General features: G+C 36.3%; 1 protein-coding gene across 1 annotated transcript in view; it reads left to right on the top strand.

The window, feature by feature from the left end:
• The first annotated feature begins 6,448 nt into the window (after positions 1-6,448).
• The window catches only part of LOC143387541 (uncharacterized), a 46,913-nt gene continuing 31,871 nt past the window's right edge, over positions 6,449-21,490 (top strand). The window contains exons 1-8 of the mRNA XM_077108435.1: positions 6,449-6,479; positions 9,235-9,463; positions 9,953-10,319; positions 13,112-13,231; positions 17,080-17,243; positions 18,725-18,811; positions 19,647-19,823; positions 20,238-20,401. Of these exons, the coding sequence (XP_076964550.1) occupies positions 6,449-6,479; positions 9,235-9,463; positions 9,953-10,319; positions 13,112-13,231; positions 17,080-17,115 (783 nt within the window). The 3' untranslated portion in view covers positions 17,116-17,243; positions 18,725-18,811; positions 19,647-19,823; positions 20,238-20,401. The remainder of the gene's footprint in view (positions 6,480-9,234; positions 9,464-9,952; positions 10,320-13,111; positions 13,232-17,079; positions 17,244-18,724; positions 18,812-19,646; positions 19,824-20,237; positions 20,402-21,490) is intronic.

Genomic DNA, 21,490 nt, shown 5'->3' with positions numbered 1-21,490 from the left:
TTTACTTTAGTGTGTGATAAGTGAGCTCCTGATATAACCCCCTACAATGGACTTTACCATGACTGTCCCTGCTCCCATCTGAGCATATTTTGATTATGATATTTCTCTCTACAGGTTCCTGTGTGGCATCCAATGGCAGCACCTTGGTTCTCCTGAAGTTCAGGAACTGTGCCAGGGTTTCTTTTATGTAACTTGTGTACATATCCAAAAGTCCTGCTTTTTTCTTATCCATCACAAATTATAGACTGAAGTGCTAGACACTGATGTAATTGGTATTTCTAAATTCTTCTGGAAGCAAATAATGAATGCACATAAAAAATAAAAGTAATAAAATATTCTTCATTGATTTCACTTTAAAGTTAGCCCAATTAAACTAACAGGGATTGTAAAATCAATTCACTACAAAGATTCTATCAAATAAGAAATGAATCTTGAGAAGATTTAACTGATGCCAATTATTAAGTTATAGTAATTATTAAATTATTTTTGCAAAATGCTCATACGCTTTAACATATTTTTAAAGCACATTAATTAAGCAAAAATATATCTGCTTTCTTCTTTGAGGGAAGCTCCTTCTACCCATGATTGCAGAAGATTATAAACTATTTGCTTTTAGCCTCCTCAGATTAAAAGAATGTAATCAGAGACAGAATGACAAATTAATTAAAATAAAAAAGCTTTTTATAAAACTAGAAAAGTACTATCATCTTGTTATGTATTCATTCATATGAGTAATGTCCCATTTGAGGTCAAACAAAATATTTTCCAAAAGTTATAAGTTTCAGTTGAACTACTATATTTCAAGTTTCTCAGCCTTAACTTCTGTAAAAATCATGTTATATTGAATAAAAATGCAATTTTTAATAAATACAGAATCTAACACTGAAAAAGGTACAGATGGACATATGTTTTTATCTTGTGGTTTTCCTGCTTATTCATGTTAAACAGTACGTAGAATTAAATCCATAAAAATGGAAGCTGTTTGAATCAGACCATTCCTGATTCTAAGGTAACACAGAAGATCAGCTTTCTTTAAAATGGACAGAGGACTGGTATATGTGTGCTTTTTGTTTTTCTCTGGTGGGGAATTAATATGAAATATCAAGTTTTCAAAGGTTTCCATTTGTTGTCTTTAAAAAACATAGCTGTAATTTTGTGAACCTTATGCCAATGATTTGCCCCCACCTCTGATGCTGAGCTGTCCTGGTCAAATGCCTTGACTTTTATAAGATGTGACAGGAAGCTATGTGGGGCAATTTCAGAATATAGACCTCACCAGCTTTCACAGCTTTTCACAACCTCCTCCCCCATTGCCCCCCAGCCCTTGAGGAACTCTGGACCCCCAGGAAGAGAAGAAGACCAAGTACCGGATTTTAGGGTCTCTCACCTGCTAGACTACACATGCAGTGACCTCCCCCCACCCCAGGGCAGCTGCATGAGGGGGCCCAATAGGCATCAGAGCAACCAGTTGGACACAGCATGGTGGAGAAGTATAGTTAAGGGTTGTTTTCAGCCACTAAGCTTCAGGTTAAGGGATTCAATGCAGCCACAGAGTCCAAAAATCTAATCCTCCACCAAAAGCTGGTACAAAAAAATGAGTCCTCTTTCAAAAACTCCACTTTATCACAGACTTCTTTACAAACTGCTATATACAAAGAGATTCTGTACCAACATTTTAATGATCTTTTTCTATTCAATGAGTCAAAAGGAGGTAATATTGCATTCATCATTTTCAGAAAAATGCATTAGAGAATAATATTAATAGAAAAGATTATTTTTATAGTATGAAAATTTGTAATTAATTTCTCCTATTCAAAAATTATACTTAGTGTATTTTTGTCTTTAAATAAATTAAAATTTATAGTATCGTTTTATCAGTGTAAGAGCTCGCAGGCTTCAAACCATCTTCAATTTCTCAGGGACAGACAGCCAATTGTGCAGGTAATATTTTCTCCATTGTATTGTTATCTGATTTCTCCTTTTTCTTGAGAATTTTTTTTCTCCTTGGCTTAGATGAGTGAGAAAATCTATTGGGGTAAAATTCACCTAGACCAATGTGAGAAATGGAGCCCTGAGTGGAAAACTAGGCTCTGGCTTTTTTTTTTTTTTAATTAATTGAAGGATCCATTCGGTCCATCTTTCTTTTATTTTATTTTTTAAATTTTTTTAATATTTATTTATTTATTTTTAGTTATTGGTGGACACAACATCTTTGTTTGTATGTGGTGCTGAGGATTGAACCCGGGGCCGCACGCCTTCCAGGTGAGTGTGCTACAGCTTGAGCCACATCTCCAGCCCTAGGCTCTGGCTTGAGACACAAAAGCCTCCTGCCTCAGCGGAGCCAAACCAGAGCGGAGCCAAACCAGAGCGGGGCTGCTGCAGGGGCCCCGCAGCTCTTCTGCTGCTGACTCTGTGGGCCTGGTTCTTCTTTATTCCAGAAGGTTTCATCTTCCATGGAATGCCTTGGCCTTCCTTAGTCAAGTATACAGAGTCTTCAGGTTGGAGCTTTAAAAGCTCTCATGAGGAAGGATTCCCCCTCTGAGAAATGTGTCATTTTATGTTCACCAGGTCTGAACTCAAACAATTATAAACCCGTATCCCCTACTCTAAACGATGATCACCCACAGTGATGATGAAAGAAACAATTACTATTTAATTTAATAGTTAGTATTAAATAAAATGAGGTCCACACAAGAAAAATCAAATTTATGTTACTGGTTCCTAGAGCAATGTCTTATCTTCCACCACTGCAGCTGTGATGCTGGTCTGTAAGTCTGTTACAGTCATTTTTATTTTCTTATTTGTAATATCTGAATAAGGACTGACTTGTTTTACTGATTCCTTAAAGTATATTTACATAAATAGCAGTAGTTCTGGATCTCACTTATTTAATCCCTTCAAATATTAGTAGGGGGAAATTGAAATATGCAATAAATACTACTTCCCCTAGAGAGATTGTTATGGCTCTTGCTATCCCCAGTCTGATAAGGGCATATATTCCTAAATGTGCCCCAACTTAAGTAGGAGGTGGTGCTTCCAATTCAGCTGTCACTTCCAACAACTGTCAGTATTCATTTGAGACAAATGGTTTCCATTTTCAATCAGCGAGCTATCCTAATTGTCATGTGACACTAAAATATTTAGCTTAAATTTACACACACACATTTTCATTAAAATACATTTTTAAAAAAAATTCTTCAGTCATCAAATCACCATCTGTTTTTCTACAAAATTTTGCTTTTATCATTAAGATGTCTTTATTGATTTATTGTTAATTTCTCCTTTTTCTTGAGAATTGTTTTTTCTCCTTGGCTTAGAGGAGTGAGAAAATTTATTGGGGTAAAATTAACCTAGACCAATGTGAGAAATGGAGCCCACATGTGGAAATCTAGGCTCTAGCTTGAGAAACAAAATCATTGTGACAGAAATAGTTTCATTTTAGCACAAAAATTTTATCCTTAAAGTTTAGATTTTTTTCACTTTATTTTATTTGTATATTTTTTATATATATACATACACACACACACACAAACATACATACACATTTATATATATTTTAATGAGGTGCAGAGGATCACATGTGCTAGGCAAGTGCTCTACCACTGAGCTGCATCCCCAACCCCTAAAGTTTAGAATTTTTCAATGAGCAAAACAGAATTACTTGACGAATCTCAAATTAAAGGCAAACATTCTTGTCATAGGCCAAAAGGAAGTAATATTCATTTACCTCTTTGAGATCATTGATTTTCTCAGGTAGAATTTCCCCCCAGTATCTGAAAGTCCAAAAGGAACCTTGCTACCTGTCCTACCGCCTGTCTCACTAGCAGAGCCCTGCCTGACTGTCTGGCACTCCTTCCCCAGGATGCACTTCAGGATGGACAATTTGGGGAATCATATGCATGCACCACAATCCAGTTCCTTGGCCTCCCACTGTCCTTCCCTGGGCAGTCCTCAGCCTGGCTTCCTCTGGCTCTCTGCTTCCCTATTTCTGTTCCACCATGCTGAGCTACATAGAATGGCAGAAGAGAGACAACAGGGTGGTTTTTGATGACTTTGTACACCATATAAACTAGGCCTCCCTAACTTCTTGCTGCCCAAGAGAAACACCCCCTCATGATCAAACCATTGCTTGGGGGCTTTGTTACCCATATTCAACATAACCTCTAACTATGTTCCCAACCTAATGCCCTCTAGTCCTTGAGAAGTGCATCACAATCCATTTGAATAATGTCACCTGACGTTGTGCAGTACTCAGCCTGTGCAGTTATCTGTGGTCACTCTACACTGTCCTCAAACCATGAAGCTCCTAACATTCAAATATGACTTCACCTTAAAGTAAATTCAAAGACATACTCCCTCCTGAAGGATGTACAACATAGCTCCTTTTTTATTACTATTATTTCATGTGTTCTCTTAGACAAAATGATTGCTTCTTTCTTTCTTTCTTTCTTTCATGGTACTGGGGATCTCACTGAGTTTCTTAGAGCCTCACTAAGTTGTTGAGGCTGGCTTTGAACTTACAATCCTCCTGCCTCAAGCCTCCTGAGCCACTGGGATTACAGGTGTGTGCCCTGTCCCTGGCTTCCTTCTTTATTTTAGATTGTAGGTCTCTAAACATAAACTTGATTCCCTCCCTTTCCATTTACTCTAGGCTTTTAATGTACCTAATTTGGTTGGAAATAAATGTTTTATTATTTTTTGAGATTGCAACAATAAATGCAGTGGGACTCTTGTGTGACCATTTCATGAGGCTGGGCATGGAAGTTTACAGTTGTAGTGTCATGGGAACACTAAAAAATTTCAGATGTGGAACATTTTGGATTTCACATTTCTGGATTCAGGATGCTCAGCCTATGTATGGACCGTGAAGCTGTTTATTGTTTCCATCTGACAGTGTTTAAATTACTTACTACTATTTCACAAGCCCCGCCCCAGAGCCTCAAAACACCACTGGCCTTGTCAGCCCCTATATTTCTGGGGTTCCCGGGGGCTCAGCTGGACAATTTTTTCTCTGATCTCTCTTGGGGTTCTTCATAAAGTTGCTGCTCATGGTGGTGGAGGCTGGAAACATCCCAGGACCCACTGCCCCCTGGGATGTGGGCTGGGTGGGCCTCTCCCTGTCCCTGGGATGGCCTTTTGGGGCCACTCTGCACTGCTTCTGAAAGGGGGCGGGGCAGACCTTTGGTTGATGGTAAAGCATTGTAATCAGCTACTTGATAATCATAGCTAGTAAGTCTTCATCTTGCTTAGCTGGTAATTCTGCAAAATGAATCATATTTGGGGGTTCTTTTAATTTTTGAAGGAGAGGCTTTTTTCTTTCACATTTTATAAGTAAAGACTATTTTAAGACATGCTTTCAAAAATAGCACTGAATAAAGCTGGCACCTAATTTTTTTTAAAATTTGAAATTTAAATAAGGTTTGTTTTAAAAGAGTATTTAAGAGAGCAACACAGCTGGCTATCCCTATCAATACACTTATCATGCCAATCAAATCTTTTGCATGGTCTAGGTCTCCCTCAAGACCAATCAACATAACTAAGGGTGCAGAGCAGGCTGAACTGTGTTGTCTGCAGGGCAGGCTGAACAGATGTTGGCTGCAAGATAGCCCAGGCACTCAAACCCCCCTCTATCTGGTCTTTATCACCTGTTTGTGTCAAGTCCTGCTCAAGGCTGAGCACTCAAACCCCTTTGGGCCAACAAGGCAGCTTGCAGACCCAGAGGCCCCATTAGATTTGGGCTCTAAAAACTCCCTCCTGCCAGGCACCTCTCTCTCTTGCTCTCTCTCTCTTGCTCTCTTTCTTGCACGTGCTCTCTCTCTCTCTCGCTCTTGCTCTCTCCCTGTTCATCTCTTCTCTTCTTTCTCTCTCTTTCCTTCTTTCCTTTCTCTTTGTTGCACTGCTGCAATAAAGATCTTTTGGTTGCTCGAGTGTTGTGGTCACTTTTCTTTCAAATGCACGTGTTTGTGTAGATAAGGCCTTATTAATATTAGCATTAAAATCATTTGGGATGAGTTTGATAGACCTTCATTGTCTTAGTTCCAGCGTCTGCCATGTTTAATAGTGTGTGAGAGGACAGAATTTAAATTTGTGGGGAAATATGAAAGATGGCTGGTGATAACTTTTTTCCTGAACCTTTCCAGATTCAAAGTCACTAGAATACTGTACAGGGTGCTATCTGAAAAGAAGTAAGTAAATATGACTTAAAAATGACTTGATATGAGAGGTGGTATATGTGCACCTCCAAGCAGTCCTGGGCCTGGTCATAATCAGAGAAGCTTGGGAGGCCTCTGACGCTGCTGTGATTCTGTGTGTCAGCCTTGCGCCTAGAATGTTGTGGCCTGCTGCTGCCACTTTCCACACACAAGAGCCCCACCGGGCTGCTACTTCTGAGACCCACTGGTACATGTGGAAAATCTCATGAGGTTTGTCTGGAACATGTGAAATAGAGATGGTTTTGCCTACATCGGAGAAGGAAGCAAGTATGCTGATTGCTTTTTTACACTGTGGCCCAGTTGGAAAGCCTGCTGGGAAAGCTCCTTAAAGCACTCTGTTGTGAATAAACCTATGGACCTACTAGTTAAACTGGAGGACTGACACAAAGCCTCTACATTTTCATGCATTTCATTCAAAATCATTGGCACTCTAAAATCAGATTATTCACCTTCAGCAGCTTTAAAGTCTTATAATGACCAAAAAGAAAATCAATGTACTCTATGAAAAGAGCATAAACTTTATTAAAAAACTAATTTTGAAATGTATAATTGTGCTTTGGGATACTTGAACTTGTGGGGAGAATCTTTTGATGGAGCTTCTAATTGGATAAAACTATATTTGGGGCTGGGGATGTGGCTTAGTGGTAGGATGAGTGCTAGTACACAGGAGGCCACATCTTCCATCCCTAGTACCACCACAACAACAACAAACTATATTTTGTACACAAATGTGCTAAAATTGAGATGTCAATCTGTGCAGTCTACAAATTTGCTTAAGATTATCAAAGCAACAAATTTAAAATATATGTTGAGCTTCCTCTTGTAAAAATATATGTTGACGTGTGTAGCTCTAAGTGGATTTTAAAAAGACAATTTCTAGGGAAAGATTTAAGCTGAACATTTGAAGAAACCAGAATTGAGAATACATTAAGCAGTGTTTGCTTGAATGTAGTAGATACCGTCCTACAAACAGAGAAAATTTTTGATTTAAGATTCTATAGAGAAGCAGTAATTGAAGGTGTCAGTAACTTCAAATTTATGCAGTTGTGAAGATAATTTTAGGAAATCTTATAAAGAAAAATAAGGAAAGCCATATGAAAAAAAAGGCATTTTTCAGAAAATGCCAGTACCTACTTTTGGAGAAAATGATGGCTAGGAAACTGATTAAACAATGTGAATAGTAGCAGGACTAAGAACTCTGCTCATGCTATTTTTAGCATGCAGGCAATTAACAAAAAGAAGTATTATAAAATTGTTATTATCAAAACTTTTCTATTGAGGAAAGCAAAAAGCAATAAAAAATGAAATAAACTTTATTTGTATATGAAATAAATTTTATTTATTTTTTTAAAAAATATTTATTTTTTAGGTGTAGATGGACACAACACAATGCCTTTATTTTTATGTGGTGCTGAGGATGGAACCCAGGGCTTCACACATTCGAGGTGAGTGCTCTACTATTGAGCCACAACCCCAGCCCTGAAATAAAATTTATTTAAAGTAAAAAAAAATAAAATTCTAGATGCGCTGAAGATTATTAACTGCTTAGATGTAGCTGATGTTACTATAAATTGTATTCCATGCAGGGTGATAGTTATCATTAGAAAGGCCCACCAAACCAAGTTTCTGGAATTTCCCTGTTAGGTAGAAACTATTTTAATTATCACACTAGCAAGTGGCTTAATGGAAATGAAATGTGATATACATATTTCTCGTTTAAAATTTTCAGTAAACATAAAATGACAACTGTGAAACTAGAGTCAATCAGTGTTGCATGGTAAACTAAGTCATGATCAAAACTGCTCCATTTACCTATGAGATGCCAAAATGCATCCTGCTATCAGGTATAACTAATTAGAAAAAATAATATATTTTTAAAAACTGCTTAAGCAAGCAAAACTACATTGAAATTTCACTTTACTCCAGTTAGAACATCAGCCATTAAGAATAAAAACAATAATAAATGGTGGACAAGAAGTGGAGAAAAAGGAACACTTTTATATTGTTGATGGGCTTGTAAATTAGTACAACCAGTATGGAAAATTAGTATGGAGGTTCCTCAAAAGACTTGGCATGGAACCACCATATGACCCAGCTAAACCACTGGATAGTATTTATCCTTAAGAATTAGTCATACTACAGCTACAGATAAATACCCATTTTATAACTGCTAAATTCACAATTGCCAAATTATGGAACCAGCCAAAGCGTCCATCAGTGAATGAATGGATAAAGAAAATGTGGTATGTATACACAAAGGAGTTTTATTAAGCCAGGAAGAAAAATGAAATTGTGGCATGTATAAGAAAAATGAAATTGTGGCATGTATAAGAAAATGAATAGAACTTGAGAACTTAGGTTAAGTGAAATAAGCCAAACTCAGAAGGTCAAAGGTGGTATGTTTTCTCAGATATGTGAAAGCTAGAGAGGAAAAACGAAAATAAAGGTGTTTTGGGGGGAATCTCATGTAAATCTATAAATTGAGATAAGATATCAGTTGAGGAGAGGGATCAGGGGGAGGGAGCAAGCGATAAAAAAGACAAATACTGGTTAATGCTACTGGCCAAATTGTTACATTGTGTTCATGTATGAATATGTTACAATAAATCCCCCATTATGTACAACTATAATGTGCCAGTAAAACTATTAAAACAAATAAGCTGTTTAAATCAATTTATAGTTTCATAAAATCAACTTTCATCTAATTATGGAAAAACTGAACTTTACTGTCATTTTGGTTGTGTTCTGGAAAAAGAACCACCAAATTAAGTCAAAGCTAAACATTAAGCCTCGTGCCATGAATAAGCAATATGGGAGAGTAAGCACAAGCAGGTCTATTTGGTTTAGTTTCTACTTACATATGCTTGTTGTACTTTGAAATTCCTAAAACCAGGGAGATTGGCTTGGTATTTTGGGAAACATACCAGAAAAGAGGAGAACTTTGCATTTTAGCCAAAACAACCAAAATAATAAATGCACTAGGTTTCCCACTCCGTCGGTTGACACACACCTATTTTCCCAGGAGAAACCCGGGATCTAGACCTCGGGAGGGCGCAGGGCGAGCCAACAGCGGCACGTCCTGAACGCAGCGAGGTGGTGGGCGGCGCTACAGCGGAGCGTCCTGAACCGGCGGGCGGCCCATCCCTCCTGGAGTTCTGGTCTGGGAAAGCATCCCCGCAATTCAGTGGACAGAACTGCGACCAGGCCCGCGCGGGGCTTCCAGCCCAGTGGCTTCGGAGGCGCCCAGCGAGGTAAGGAGGCGACCCGCAGGACAAAGGCAGGCTCACTGCCGAGGGAGGCGGCGACTACCGAGAGCACCACCGCCCTGTCCTCCGGCCCCCGCCCCCCCTAGAAAGGCGCCCCCGAAGGGCGGCAGCGGGTCCCAAGCTGCCTCGCATGCCCACGCCCGGGCACTGGCCGCTAGGGAAGCCGGGAAAGGCCTCAGGGGCGGGGCCTGCGCAGCCCAAGGGACCTGCCCGGGCAAGCGAAGCTAGCAGGGCCACGGGGGCTGGCCGCTCGCGGGCGAGTGAAGAAGGGCCGACGCCGGAGGCGTGGCCTGGTCGGGCGGGTGAGGCCGGTTAGACGGCGAAGGCGGGGCCTGTGCAGCCCAACCAGACCTGCCCGGTAGAGCGAAGCTAGGAGGGTCACGGGGGCGGGGCGCCCGCCAGCGAGTGAAGAAGGGCCAAAGCCAGGGGCATGGCCTGGTCAGGCGGGTGAGGCTGGTCAGGCGGGTGAGGCAGGTCGGACGGCGGAGGCGGGGCCTCGAGGGCGGGCGGGGCCTGGGCCGGCGAAGAAAGGGCGGGGCGGGGCCTGGGCGGAGCTTCAGCGGCGGGGCGGAGCCGGCAGGTCCAGGCTGCCCCAGACAGTCAATGCCCTGATGGCGGCGGTGGTGGCCGCTGGCCTGTAGGAGTGGGGAGCTGCAAGGCCCGGGCTGCTGGGGCAGCTGGAGCTGGCCGTCCCCGGGAGCCAAGAGGCGAATCTGCAGCTGGGAGCGCACCCCAGGCCGGCAGAGGAGGCGGCTGCAGCCGGATCCGGAAGCGCTGCTGGCGGCTGAATCTCCCGCAGTCAGTGCCTGAGGCGGCGGCGGCGGCGGCGGCGGGGCCCGAGGTACCAAGGGGCGGCGGTGGCAGGGCCGCGGTGCCCAGGGGCGGCGGCGGCGGCGGCGGGAGCGAGGCCCTCCCTCGGTCGGCAGCGCGCGGCTGCAACGGGGCTGGCGGAGACCCGCTTCCCCTCTGCGCCATCCCCGCTCCGGCGCGCGCGCCGCGGGCCTGGAGGGTTGGGGGCGCCGCGCTGGACATTGGTCGCGGCCCTCGCGGGGCCTCCGAGGACCCCGCACTCTCCCGCGGACACACCCTAGGGGCGGGGCGGGCGGCGGCGGGCGGGGCGGGGCGGGCGGCGGGCGGCGGCGGGCGTGCGGGGCGGGGGACCATGGTGCGGGGCGCGGCCTCTGCTGGGCGGCCAGCCCTGCGACCCGGGCGCCGGACTCGGACCCATTTGTCTCCAGGCCGAGCTGGACTCGGGCTGCCCTGCCGGCGCCTCTGCCCCGCGCCCGTGCTCCGGAGGAAAGTTTGGATGAAAATATCATTAGATGAATTACATTAAAAAGATTATATATTCTTAACTCAAGTAAATTGTCAAAAACTAAACATTTTAATGTTCAATTCTGAAAATGCCTTGAGGATTTAGCACACTCAGATTTTCTGTGGTATTTGAACAGTTCAATTCTGTTACAAAACATTTTGGTAATATATTTTAATAGCTAATCTTTTTCCAGCACCTTTAATCTTGGTGTCCTAAAATTGGGAATTTTTTTAAATGAAAAAAATTTAATGAAAAATTAAATCTACACCAAGATTTTTATTTCAATGCACTATTTATTATTAAAAACATAGACATCAAACATATATAACAGTAGGGGATTTTAAAGTATGGTCAGAAATTCAATTAAATATTGTAAATTAAGACATTATTTTAGACTGTATACAAGACATTCAGTTTTAAATTAACTTGTCAATACTAGTTTAATTGATCATGTCTTGAGTGACACTCTAAATGATAAGTGATTAAACAAGGCAAGGCCTCTACCTCTGAGATACAGGCAACTCAACAGGATTTAGAAATGAATATGTACACACATATGTACTATGTAAATCAAGAATTGTTATTGCTTAAGAAAAGGAAAATCAGTTCTGTTGGAACACCAAAGGGAAGCAGATAAGTTTAAGCTAGTTGTCTCAGATTTCAATAGACATTCCAAGGAGAAAAGAAAAAGACCATTAAACGGAAATACTAGATATATTCAGAGAATAATATCTAGTCATTGGACTATAAGATGCACAGAGGGCTAGGCATGTAGGTTCCGTTCAGAGTACATAGGACTTAACTTGTATGCTTAGTAATGATGCTATTGAAGACTATTGAAGAACCAAGTTTTGTGATGTGAATTCAAATGCTAAAAAATGGAATTCATTTTTTCTTTCAGAGAGGAGAAATTCACCAAACCCAGATGTTCATTTCACATGGCTTACTTTGATTAAATGACACACTTTTTTTTATTATTATGTATCATGTTTATTTAGATTTATTCCCCTGATTTTGCATTTTGCTTGCTTTCTTCCTGTATCTCTTTTTTTTAAAATTAATTTTTATTGTAGGTTGTTCAGAACATTACATAGTTCTTGATATAACAGTGCGATTTTATCCTTATTTCTTCTATTACTTTTAAGTAATTTTTTTTACAGCAACTTTTGTTCCTGTACTTTAAAATGAATTTTAGAAACATAGAATAGATTTGTTTTGAAAAATTTATACATCTTGTGAAGGAACCATGCTAGTTTTTGTGAGGGGGAGCATGTTCATTGCAATATTTGAAAATACCTGAGTAGGGGAAGCACTATAAACACATACAAATTAAATAAATAATGTTATAAATCTCTGGAGATACAGAAATTTGTAATGAGAAAATTTTAAGTTTAAAATCACATTTCAGTTTTTAAAAATTATTTTTTTGATATTTATTTAAGATAACCAGATGAATAAAGAGGATGAAAATTGTAGATGAGGTTTTTTGTTTTTGTTTTTCCTAACCAGGATTCTCTCTGAAATGCTAACTTGTTACTATATTATTGTACTGTAGTAATAATCAGGACAGACCATGTGGGAACCAAGACCATCTTTCAAGGGATATATCATAGAACAGAACCTATAGTACTTTCTTTCTCCTAAATTAGAGTGAATAATTAGCATAGCAAGATTCATATACGGTAATTGGTTATGGGGATTAGGCTATCTGTGTCATTATGAATGACTTTATACACATAAACCTCAAAATTCTCGACAGAATTAATATTTGATTATTTTTTAATAATGTTGAGTTTTATTTTTTAATCTTTATTCATTTTATTTATTTTATATGTGGTGCTGAGGGTTAAGCCCAGTGCCTCAAATGTGCTTAGACAAGTGCTCTCCTTCAACCCCAGCCCCTTATTTTGTTATTTTTATTCTGGTACACTTACATTTAAACATATTCAGTAGTTTTATAATATAAAATGAAACTAAAACAAAATGGATATAGAATATGAAAAAGAATTAACAAATTTCAAAAATGTCCTTAATGCTATGTAGAATTAAAATCCATACAGGGAAAAACAATCAAATGTCATCATTGAGTAAGTTCAGTTTTGGAAGATAGCATTTCCAATGTATTGTTCTCAATGAAATAAAGAGGCCTGCTTTTTCATTAACTGAGAAGTCATTTCAGTGATTGTGCTTACCTACTTTTAAATGTGGCACAATGATCTATTTTGAAAACTTAATTTCTGGCAGAATGGCCTTTGCTGTAATGTTTATGTTTGACTTTAATGCATTCCTTTAATTTCTGTTGTATTTTTGATTTGCAGATTGCTCTGGGAACAGTCACAAACATGGAAGAAGCAGTGAAGTGGATAAGTTACACTTACCTTTGTGTACGGATGAGAGCAAATCCATTAGTGTATGGCATCAGTTACAAAGCTTATCAGGTAGAAAACTCAAACTCATTTATTAAAAAAAAAACCTCAAGCCTTCTCTTTAGTTTTGTAATCCTTTCATGATGTGAGGATAAATATTTGCTACTGTTGCCTCATCTGAATAGAGTTATGGACCTAGAAGAAAAATAAAGAGCCTTAATCGTTTTTAAAATACACTAAAAAAAATTAAATTGGTTCCTTGTAATTATTTTCCTTTATTTAAATTTCTTTTCCCATTAATAATGTTGATATTTGTATCATTCTATTTTTCAGGTATATTTCTGTTAGATGTTAATATTTCACCATGATTTTTTACTCTGGTACATTGAGTTTTAGAAATCACCGTATATAAGGAAACATATAAACCATTTTTAAAAATACACTTGTTATATACAATCTACTCCTCCTGTCATGTCCCTTCTATTCCCTATAGTGAAATAAAAGACAGCATTAATGCATTATTGTCTTAACAGTTTAAAGTTTGAAGTCAGTTTCATGATTCAATGTGTGTGCATAGACAGAGAATTAGATACATGTGATAGCAGGTCTTCCTATGAGCTTTATAGTTGTGTGGTCCATGTGGCTTACAGATCTTGTCTTTTCTTTAGAACTCTGCTTTATATACTGTAAATGCTTCCTAATTACAGATAAAATTCAGTTGTAATGTAATAAAAACATTATTTCACCATCTTCATATGATATTTACTTCTGTTAAGTCAAAATAATCAAAGAGGTTGAGTCTAATTCAAAATTATAGTTTTTCCTCTATTTACCAATATACGTACACACAAATATTGTATTGATAAATAAATACACATACATATGCATTGAGAGTGTATGTATGTGTGTGTGTATTGGTAAATACATATATATATATATATATATATATATATATATATATATATACACACACACACACACACACACACACACATACATACATTTGTTATCAAAGCAATTGCCAAACTTTTGGGGTTTTTCTTTCATTTTTCCTTTTCTTGTGCAGTAGATTTTGCATGGAAGAGTTGAAACTTAAGACTTAGGGGGGAAACATTAAGAATAGTAGTAGCAACTAGTTCTGAAGCTGGTAATCTGAAATTCTTAGGTTTTCATACTTGGGTCTTCTTTACATAGAATTCCACTACTTTTCTGCTTCTCAGTTAAAATATGTGCTGATCTTCAAATGGATATCTTATTTTATAAGCAATTTATAACTGCATTATAATCTGTGATTTCATACATTTTTATATTTATTAATTTTTAACTGATACTCTATAGGCACACATAAAGGTGGGAATCACTGATGGTTATTCATACATGTGCATAGCATAATTTGGTCAGTTTCTTCACTCGGTTCCTCCCTTTTCCATCCCTTCTCCCTTCCCTCTGTACCCTTTATCTACTTCGCTGATCTCGGTTCTATTTTCATGGGACATTGCCCACCCCCTTTCTCTGTTTTTTTTTAGTTCCTTAGTTATCTCTTGCTTCCACATGAGATAAAACATAAGGCCTTGTCTTTTTGAGTCTGGCTTATTTCACTTAGCATGATGTTCTCCAGTTCCATCCATTTGCCAGCAAATGCCATTTCATTCTTCTTTAAGTCTGAATAAAACTCCATTTTGTACATATACCATATTTTCTCCATTCATTCATATGTTAATGGGTACCTGAACTGGTCACATAATTTGACTATTATGATTTGTGCTGCTGTGACCCAACAATCCCAACAGACCTTGCACTTTTTAAATTATGTGTCTCTAAATGTTCTCATCACAAATATGATCATGGTGAGAATAGTTAAAGGTACAATGAAAATTTTCTGAAGGACTAAAAATAAACAAGTACATGTATTTTCATGGGTTAAATATCCCTTGGAATAAGATAAACACATCAATTGATTTTTAAGTATTAGGTTAATATCAAAAGTTTTTTTGCAGTATAATGAAAACTTTAACATAGTTTTCTGGCATTTAAAAAAGAGGAATTTGGTTTCATTCCAGGATTCATAGTTTTACTGCCTTTACAGTTCTACATCTTAACTTTTTCTTTAACTTATATGTTTTGATTTTGTTGCTCTGTAAATTTGTATCTATAGAATTCTTATAGACAAAAACAAATCAAGTAGTTTGGACCTGATATATATAGTATCACTTATAGCAAATATTTGCTGATAATACTCTTGATGCTATGTTACTTATCTGCAGTTGGTTTCCTTTTGCCTCATTTTTCTGATTTTTAAAACTTTTTAAGCTGCCATAAAGATCTAAGTTAAAATAAATGGAAGAAGTATTAACTCATTAGATTTCTATGAGTTTTACTACTTCTCCAACACCCCATTAAAGGTCATATTTTACATTATTGCTCATAACAAGAGATTAATCTTCAAGACTTAGATATGTATGGTTGTGCACTTGTACAGTATGGTTGTGCATGTATATACATAGCAACAAGAATATTTGTTAGGGGGCTGGGAATGTGGCTCAAGTGGTGGTGCGCTCGCCTGGCGTGTGTGTGGCCCGGGTTCGATTCTCAGTACCACGCACAAACAGGGATGTTGTGTCTGCCGATAATTAAAAAATAAATATTAAAAAATTCTCTCTCTCTCTCTCTCTCTCTCTCTCTCTCTCTCTCTTAAAAAAAGAATATTTGCTAGTATTTTGTATTGAATATCAATTTATACTTAGAAAAAAATTATAATAGTTTTAAAACTATATAAAAGTTCACTGTCAACTTCATTTTATTCTTTGCTTCTATTATTATTATAGACAAAATGGATTTTTCCACCAACAGTTGTGAAAATTACTAAAACAATAGAATTGTATTTTTAAGGGAATAACCGTGCATTTATTTTACCTTTGACAGGGGAAAGCATTCTTGCCATCATATCCCCAAATGACTGATAAAATAGAAGTATGGTTCGGTAATTTAAAGTGCCTATTTAAGTGTGGGAAGGAGAAGATGATGTTTTTTTTTTTTTTTTTCCTTATACCTGATTCCCTGTGTCTATAACCTGAAAGATTATAAGATCATGGAAGAATAATATTGGTATCTAAAGAGACTGTACAGATTGATAGTTTCATTATCCAAAAAGACTATGTGGATTGATAATTTTAATGAATTTTAAAGCTTTCTTTATTTAATCAAATAAAATCTTTTTTAGTTGTTTCTTAAATGTATAGAATGTACTTCAGAATTTATAATTGAAAAATCTCTGATCAGCAGCTTCAATACTGGGTATATACCCAAAGGAAATGAAATCAGTATGTTGAAGAACATCGGTTCTCCTGTGTTCATTGCAGCACTATCCATACAAAGAAATGGAAGCAGCCTAAGTGTTCATCAGCTTATGAATGGATAAAGAAAAATCTAATACCTATACACAAATGGTGCATTATTCAGCTATAAAAAAGACTGATATATTGTCTTTGTAGTAACAGGGATGGAACTGGGTGTTGTTATGTTAAGTGAAATAAGCTAAGTACAAAAGAACAGGTACCACCTGATCACATTCATGTGTAGAATCTCAAAAAGTTGATCTTACAGAGGTTGAAAATAGAATGGTGGTTACCAGGGGCTGGAGAGAGGGATGGGGAGAGACTGATCAATGAGTACTAAGTTTTTATCATAAATGATAAATGTTAGACTGATCAATGAGTACTAAGTTTTTACCATAAATAAATGATAAATGTTTGAAAGATAGTTGTATTTAATCTGTTTTAAATATTGCACAATATATTTTTGTATTGAAAAATCACTTTACACCATTGATACATATAATTTTATGCTTCAAAGTACCAGTTCAAAATTAAGTTTTTAACAGTCTAATTAAAACATCAAGTGTTTATATTTCTTTCCTGTAGATTGACCCAACATTAAGAAGCATCGAGAGCAGTTAGTCATTGAAGTTGGATGAAAACTAGACAAAGCTCAGATGATTCATTTTGAAGAGAGAACTGGTTATTTTTCTTCAACGGATTTGGGTAGAACCGCCAGCCACTATTATATTAAATACAGTACCATTGAGGTAATATTCTGAGAGGAACAAATGCAAAAATGTTTGTTTTTATAGTCAAATACTTTCTAGACTTCAAAATATATTAATAATGCCAAATAACAAAAGCAACTTATGAGCAAATACATTTAGTTTATATGAATTCAGCAATATACTTTTAGTAATGACAAGAAAAAAAAATGACTTTAGATAGCAATGGTGCTCTTCTGCCATCCTGTTTCATGAACATATCCTAAACACTACATACACCTGAAATAGTTGAAGCCTATTGGTGAGTCTTACAGAGTGTATGCCAGAATGATTTTAAGCTGGACTTGATAGCTTAATTATTTCCTTGAATAAAAAGTTGAAAACTTAATTGCATATTAGTAAGAAACACTAAAGAAGAGTTTAAGAAACTACTAAAATTACCAAGTCAGCCTGTTTGTACTAGATGAGTAATTAAGAAACTTTTAAGGCCAATTTTGACCATACAATTATAAGAGGATTTGTTGCTTTTTAACAACGTCCTGTTTAAGATGATGTGATACTTTAATATTTTTACTTTTAAAAAGCATATACATTTCTTTATGTGTTTTCATGTACGTATATCAGTACATGTCAATACAATGATAACCTGTTGGGAGAATGCTTAAATATGAAAGAGATTGAAATAGGTTAAGTTGAATTTTTATACTTTTTTCAATAGATAGTGTTTTGAGCTTTTTCTTAAATTCATTTTTGCCTTTTGTACATAAAGTTGTTTTTAAAATAGGAGAATAGAAATCATCAAAAAGAAAAACTCAGCTTATATGAAATCTCGGGTTTGTAGATTTAATATTTGCTTATACATAAAACAGGTTTCAAAAAAACACCTTTATGTGCTTACTTGGTTTTCCTCATTTTTTCAGAATAACCTATATGTGTATGACACTAGATTTCTGCAAGACCTCTTCACATATTATCTCAGAGCTGTGATTTGGTGGTTCCTCAATCCCAGACCTAGTCCTTCCTCCTTATATCACCTACTCTCATCTCATTGTCTCTATGAGACAGCCTTTCTCATTTGTCCTCTTGCTAGTAGACTGCTTCCAAACTACAGCCTAACACTATCTTTTTTTGCAGTTCTTTTTCAGCAACTCTGGCCCTGTAGTACCTTTGTCTTTTCCATATGGCCTTTAACTGATTTTTCTGTGTATTCTCACTATTCATATTTTGAGACTCTTTGAATTGCATGCTGTCTAGTTATTTCCCTCTGAATTTTATATGATGTATGTGAGCTTATAATTAGTAAATGATGCAGATTTCCATATGCCTATACTGAAGTCAAGACCAGAATGTTATGTTGAACATTTTTAGACATTTAGTATAGATTTCATTAGATGATTTTACTGATCTTTTTTTGGTTCTAATGGCTTTCTTAACTATGTTTAAGAGTGTTTTATAATCTTTCATAAATTTGATAATATCTTTTGATATTCTATTTTAATTAAATGTGACACTTACTTTGGTAGACCTTTAATGAACTCTTCGATGCTCACAAAACAGAAGGTGACATATTTGAGATAGTCTCCAAAGCCGAATAATTTGATCAGATCAAGGTAAGATTACTTGAAATTTTAGTCAGATATGTACAACAAAGACACATTTATTCATTTATGAAAGTTTGAAATTAATTGTTTTTCCTGATACAATATAAAAAAGCCATATGGCATATTGGAGTATCAGCAGTGTTTTCTATTGTACAAGAAAACTCAGTGTTCTTGATAATAATATCACAGCATACCTAACATCATGCTTTGCTTTGTATCCCAAATCAAGAAATTTAAATAGGTTGTGTGTTAATGAATTTATCAAAAATATATTGTATATGCTTTGATTTATTTGCAATATAGTTCACTGAATAAAATGTTAAGAAAATCCATGATTCAAACTAATACAGAAATGAATATTTCTGTACCCATATTATAATTTAATGTTATTAACAGTGAAAACTTTAATACTTTGAAATAGTACTTCACAATTTTAAGCTATGAATGCATTATGCCATATAAAAATATATGACTATAATGAATGCATTTGAAGATAATCAATTTTGCCCTAATCAGTCTGGGCAGAGGTTTTACTCTGGTCAAATAAAAAATGAAACCTCATCAGTTGAAAGATGGTGAGGTCAGATGACTTAATTTTTGTGGCATATCAAATTTTTATGTGTCAATGGCAACTTTAATATTGGTGATGAACAATAAATATAATTGTACCTGCCTCATCATAATTTCATATTATATTTTATAATTTACCTATGGGAAAATTACTGTGTTTTAGCTGTACAAGAGTAAAATATTACATTATACTAAAAGGCAATCTTAAAAACATTCAATATGATTTTTAAATAAATCAAACCAAATATTACTATAAAAATATTGACTCTTCTAGGTCAGAGAAGAAGAAATAGAGGAGTTAGATGCTCTATTAAAAATTTTTTGTGAACTCTCAGCTCCTGGAGGTGTAGAAAATAGTTATGGGAAAATAAACATCTTTCTTCAAGCTTCCACCAGCCGAGGAGAGATGGATAGTTTCTCCCTTATGTCAGATTCTGCATATGTTGCACAGGTAAGAATCTTACTCCCCATTTTCTCTTCTTTGTTTATCTCTAGAGAGCAAGGAATTAATTCTATTATTCTGTGAATACATTACTTTGAGAAATTCTATGAACTACAGTTTCTCCTTAGAATTAAAGATATTGATTTGTACATCTTTTATGTAACCTGTGCTTGTAAATCAGGACTGGGGGTGAAAGTTAGTGGTTTGTTCGGCTTAGTAACAAATCTATCTTATATAAGGCCTAATATATATATTCCAGTATGATAGGTCTCTGATTTTAAATATTGAATACTGAAAGAAAATTGTTCCCTAAACCTACAGCTCATTTAATTTATAACTTTTAAAAACTGTTATTGTAAATAATTCTTCATATATTTAAACCATCATGTGAAATAAAGTAAGTTATTTTCATGAGTCCCCTAGGAAGAAGTGAATTCTGAACAGTATTGGACCATATAAGGAAAAAAGAGAGATTGGCTTATATAAAAAAAATATGATATATGTGTCCAGTGGAATATTATTTGACAATAAAAAGAAGCAAAGTACTGATGCAGTTTAAAACATGGATGAACTATAAAAATAGTATGGTAAGTTTAAAAAGCCAGTCACAGAAGACCATATGTTATATCATTCCATTTAACAAAGTGTTTAGAATAGCCATGTCCATACTTCTAATGAATATAAGTACTCTCTTGGAGGTGATAAAAATGTTCTAAAATTAGATTATGTTCATAGTTGTACAACTTTGTAAATATGTTAAAACCATTGAACAGTATACTTTAAATGAGTGAACTTTGTTTTATAAATTATATATCAAAAAAGTTGTTAGACTAATAGGTGCTGATATGTAAACAGTACTGTTACTTGAGTTATGGTTTTCATAGTAGTAGGATAATTTTTATTCTAGGTCCATGGGACAGTAGGAGAACCCTGATGGATTTGGGTGGGAGATCCTACAAATGATCATATTTATCATTCAGAGTATTTTCTAGCTCTTAAAACAGGTGAATGTAACCTTATTATTTAGCTATCATAAAAAAATATATAAACAATTTTTGTTTTTTACTATCTCTCTGATTTCAGAGTGCCATGAAAGTTTTATTATGTTCTGTTTTCCTGTTTTGTTTCAAAGGAACACAGAGATTCAGTGTGACAATATTGATTATTCAGTCTGATCCTAGTTCAAGAAATTCATTTATAATCTTTACCATGGTTTAAGGCATGGCTTCTAGAGGCGTGGAATATATAAAATACGGAGGGTAAAAATAATTTCCTGCAAAATAATAAATTGCTTAGTGAAAAGATCATTCCTTGTAAAATTATCTGTAAAGGCTCAATTGTTGTTACATCTTTAACTCATGTTTTATTTGTAATTTCTCTTTTTATCAAAGAGAAAGCAAGCTTCCGATTGAAAATCTTGACTAGATACTGATAGTATTTTATAGCAATATTTTGTTTTCATGCATTTATCTTCTTGATAACCATGTAACATATATATTTTAAGAGATTTCAGATATTCCACTTAAGATACTGATCAGATTTAAAGAAAAATATTAAGGAAATAATAATATGGTACTTGAAATTATAGAAATCATGAAATAATTGCATGAATCATGTTTGGAAAATTCTGATAATGAATCAAACTGGTAACATGTCATAATGATAACATATATATA

The sequence above is a fragment of the Callospermophilus lateralis genome, unplaced genomic scaffold, assembly GCF_048772815.1.
Source record: "Callospermophilus lateralis isolate mCalLat2 unplaced genomic scaffold, mCalLat2.hap1 Scaffold_730, whole genome shotgun sequence".
NCBI lineage: Eukaryota > Metazoa > Chordata > Mammalia > Rodentia > Sciuridae > Callospermophilus > Callospermophilus lateralis.
The sequence above is the reverse complement of the archived record's forward strand: the minus strand, read 5'-3'. Positions and strand labels throughout refer to the sequence as shown.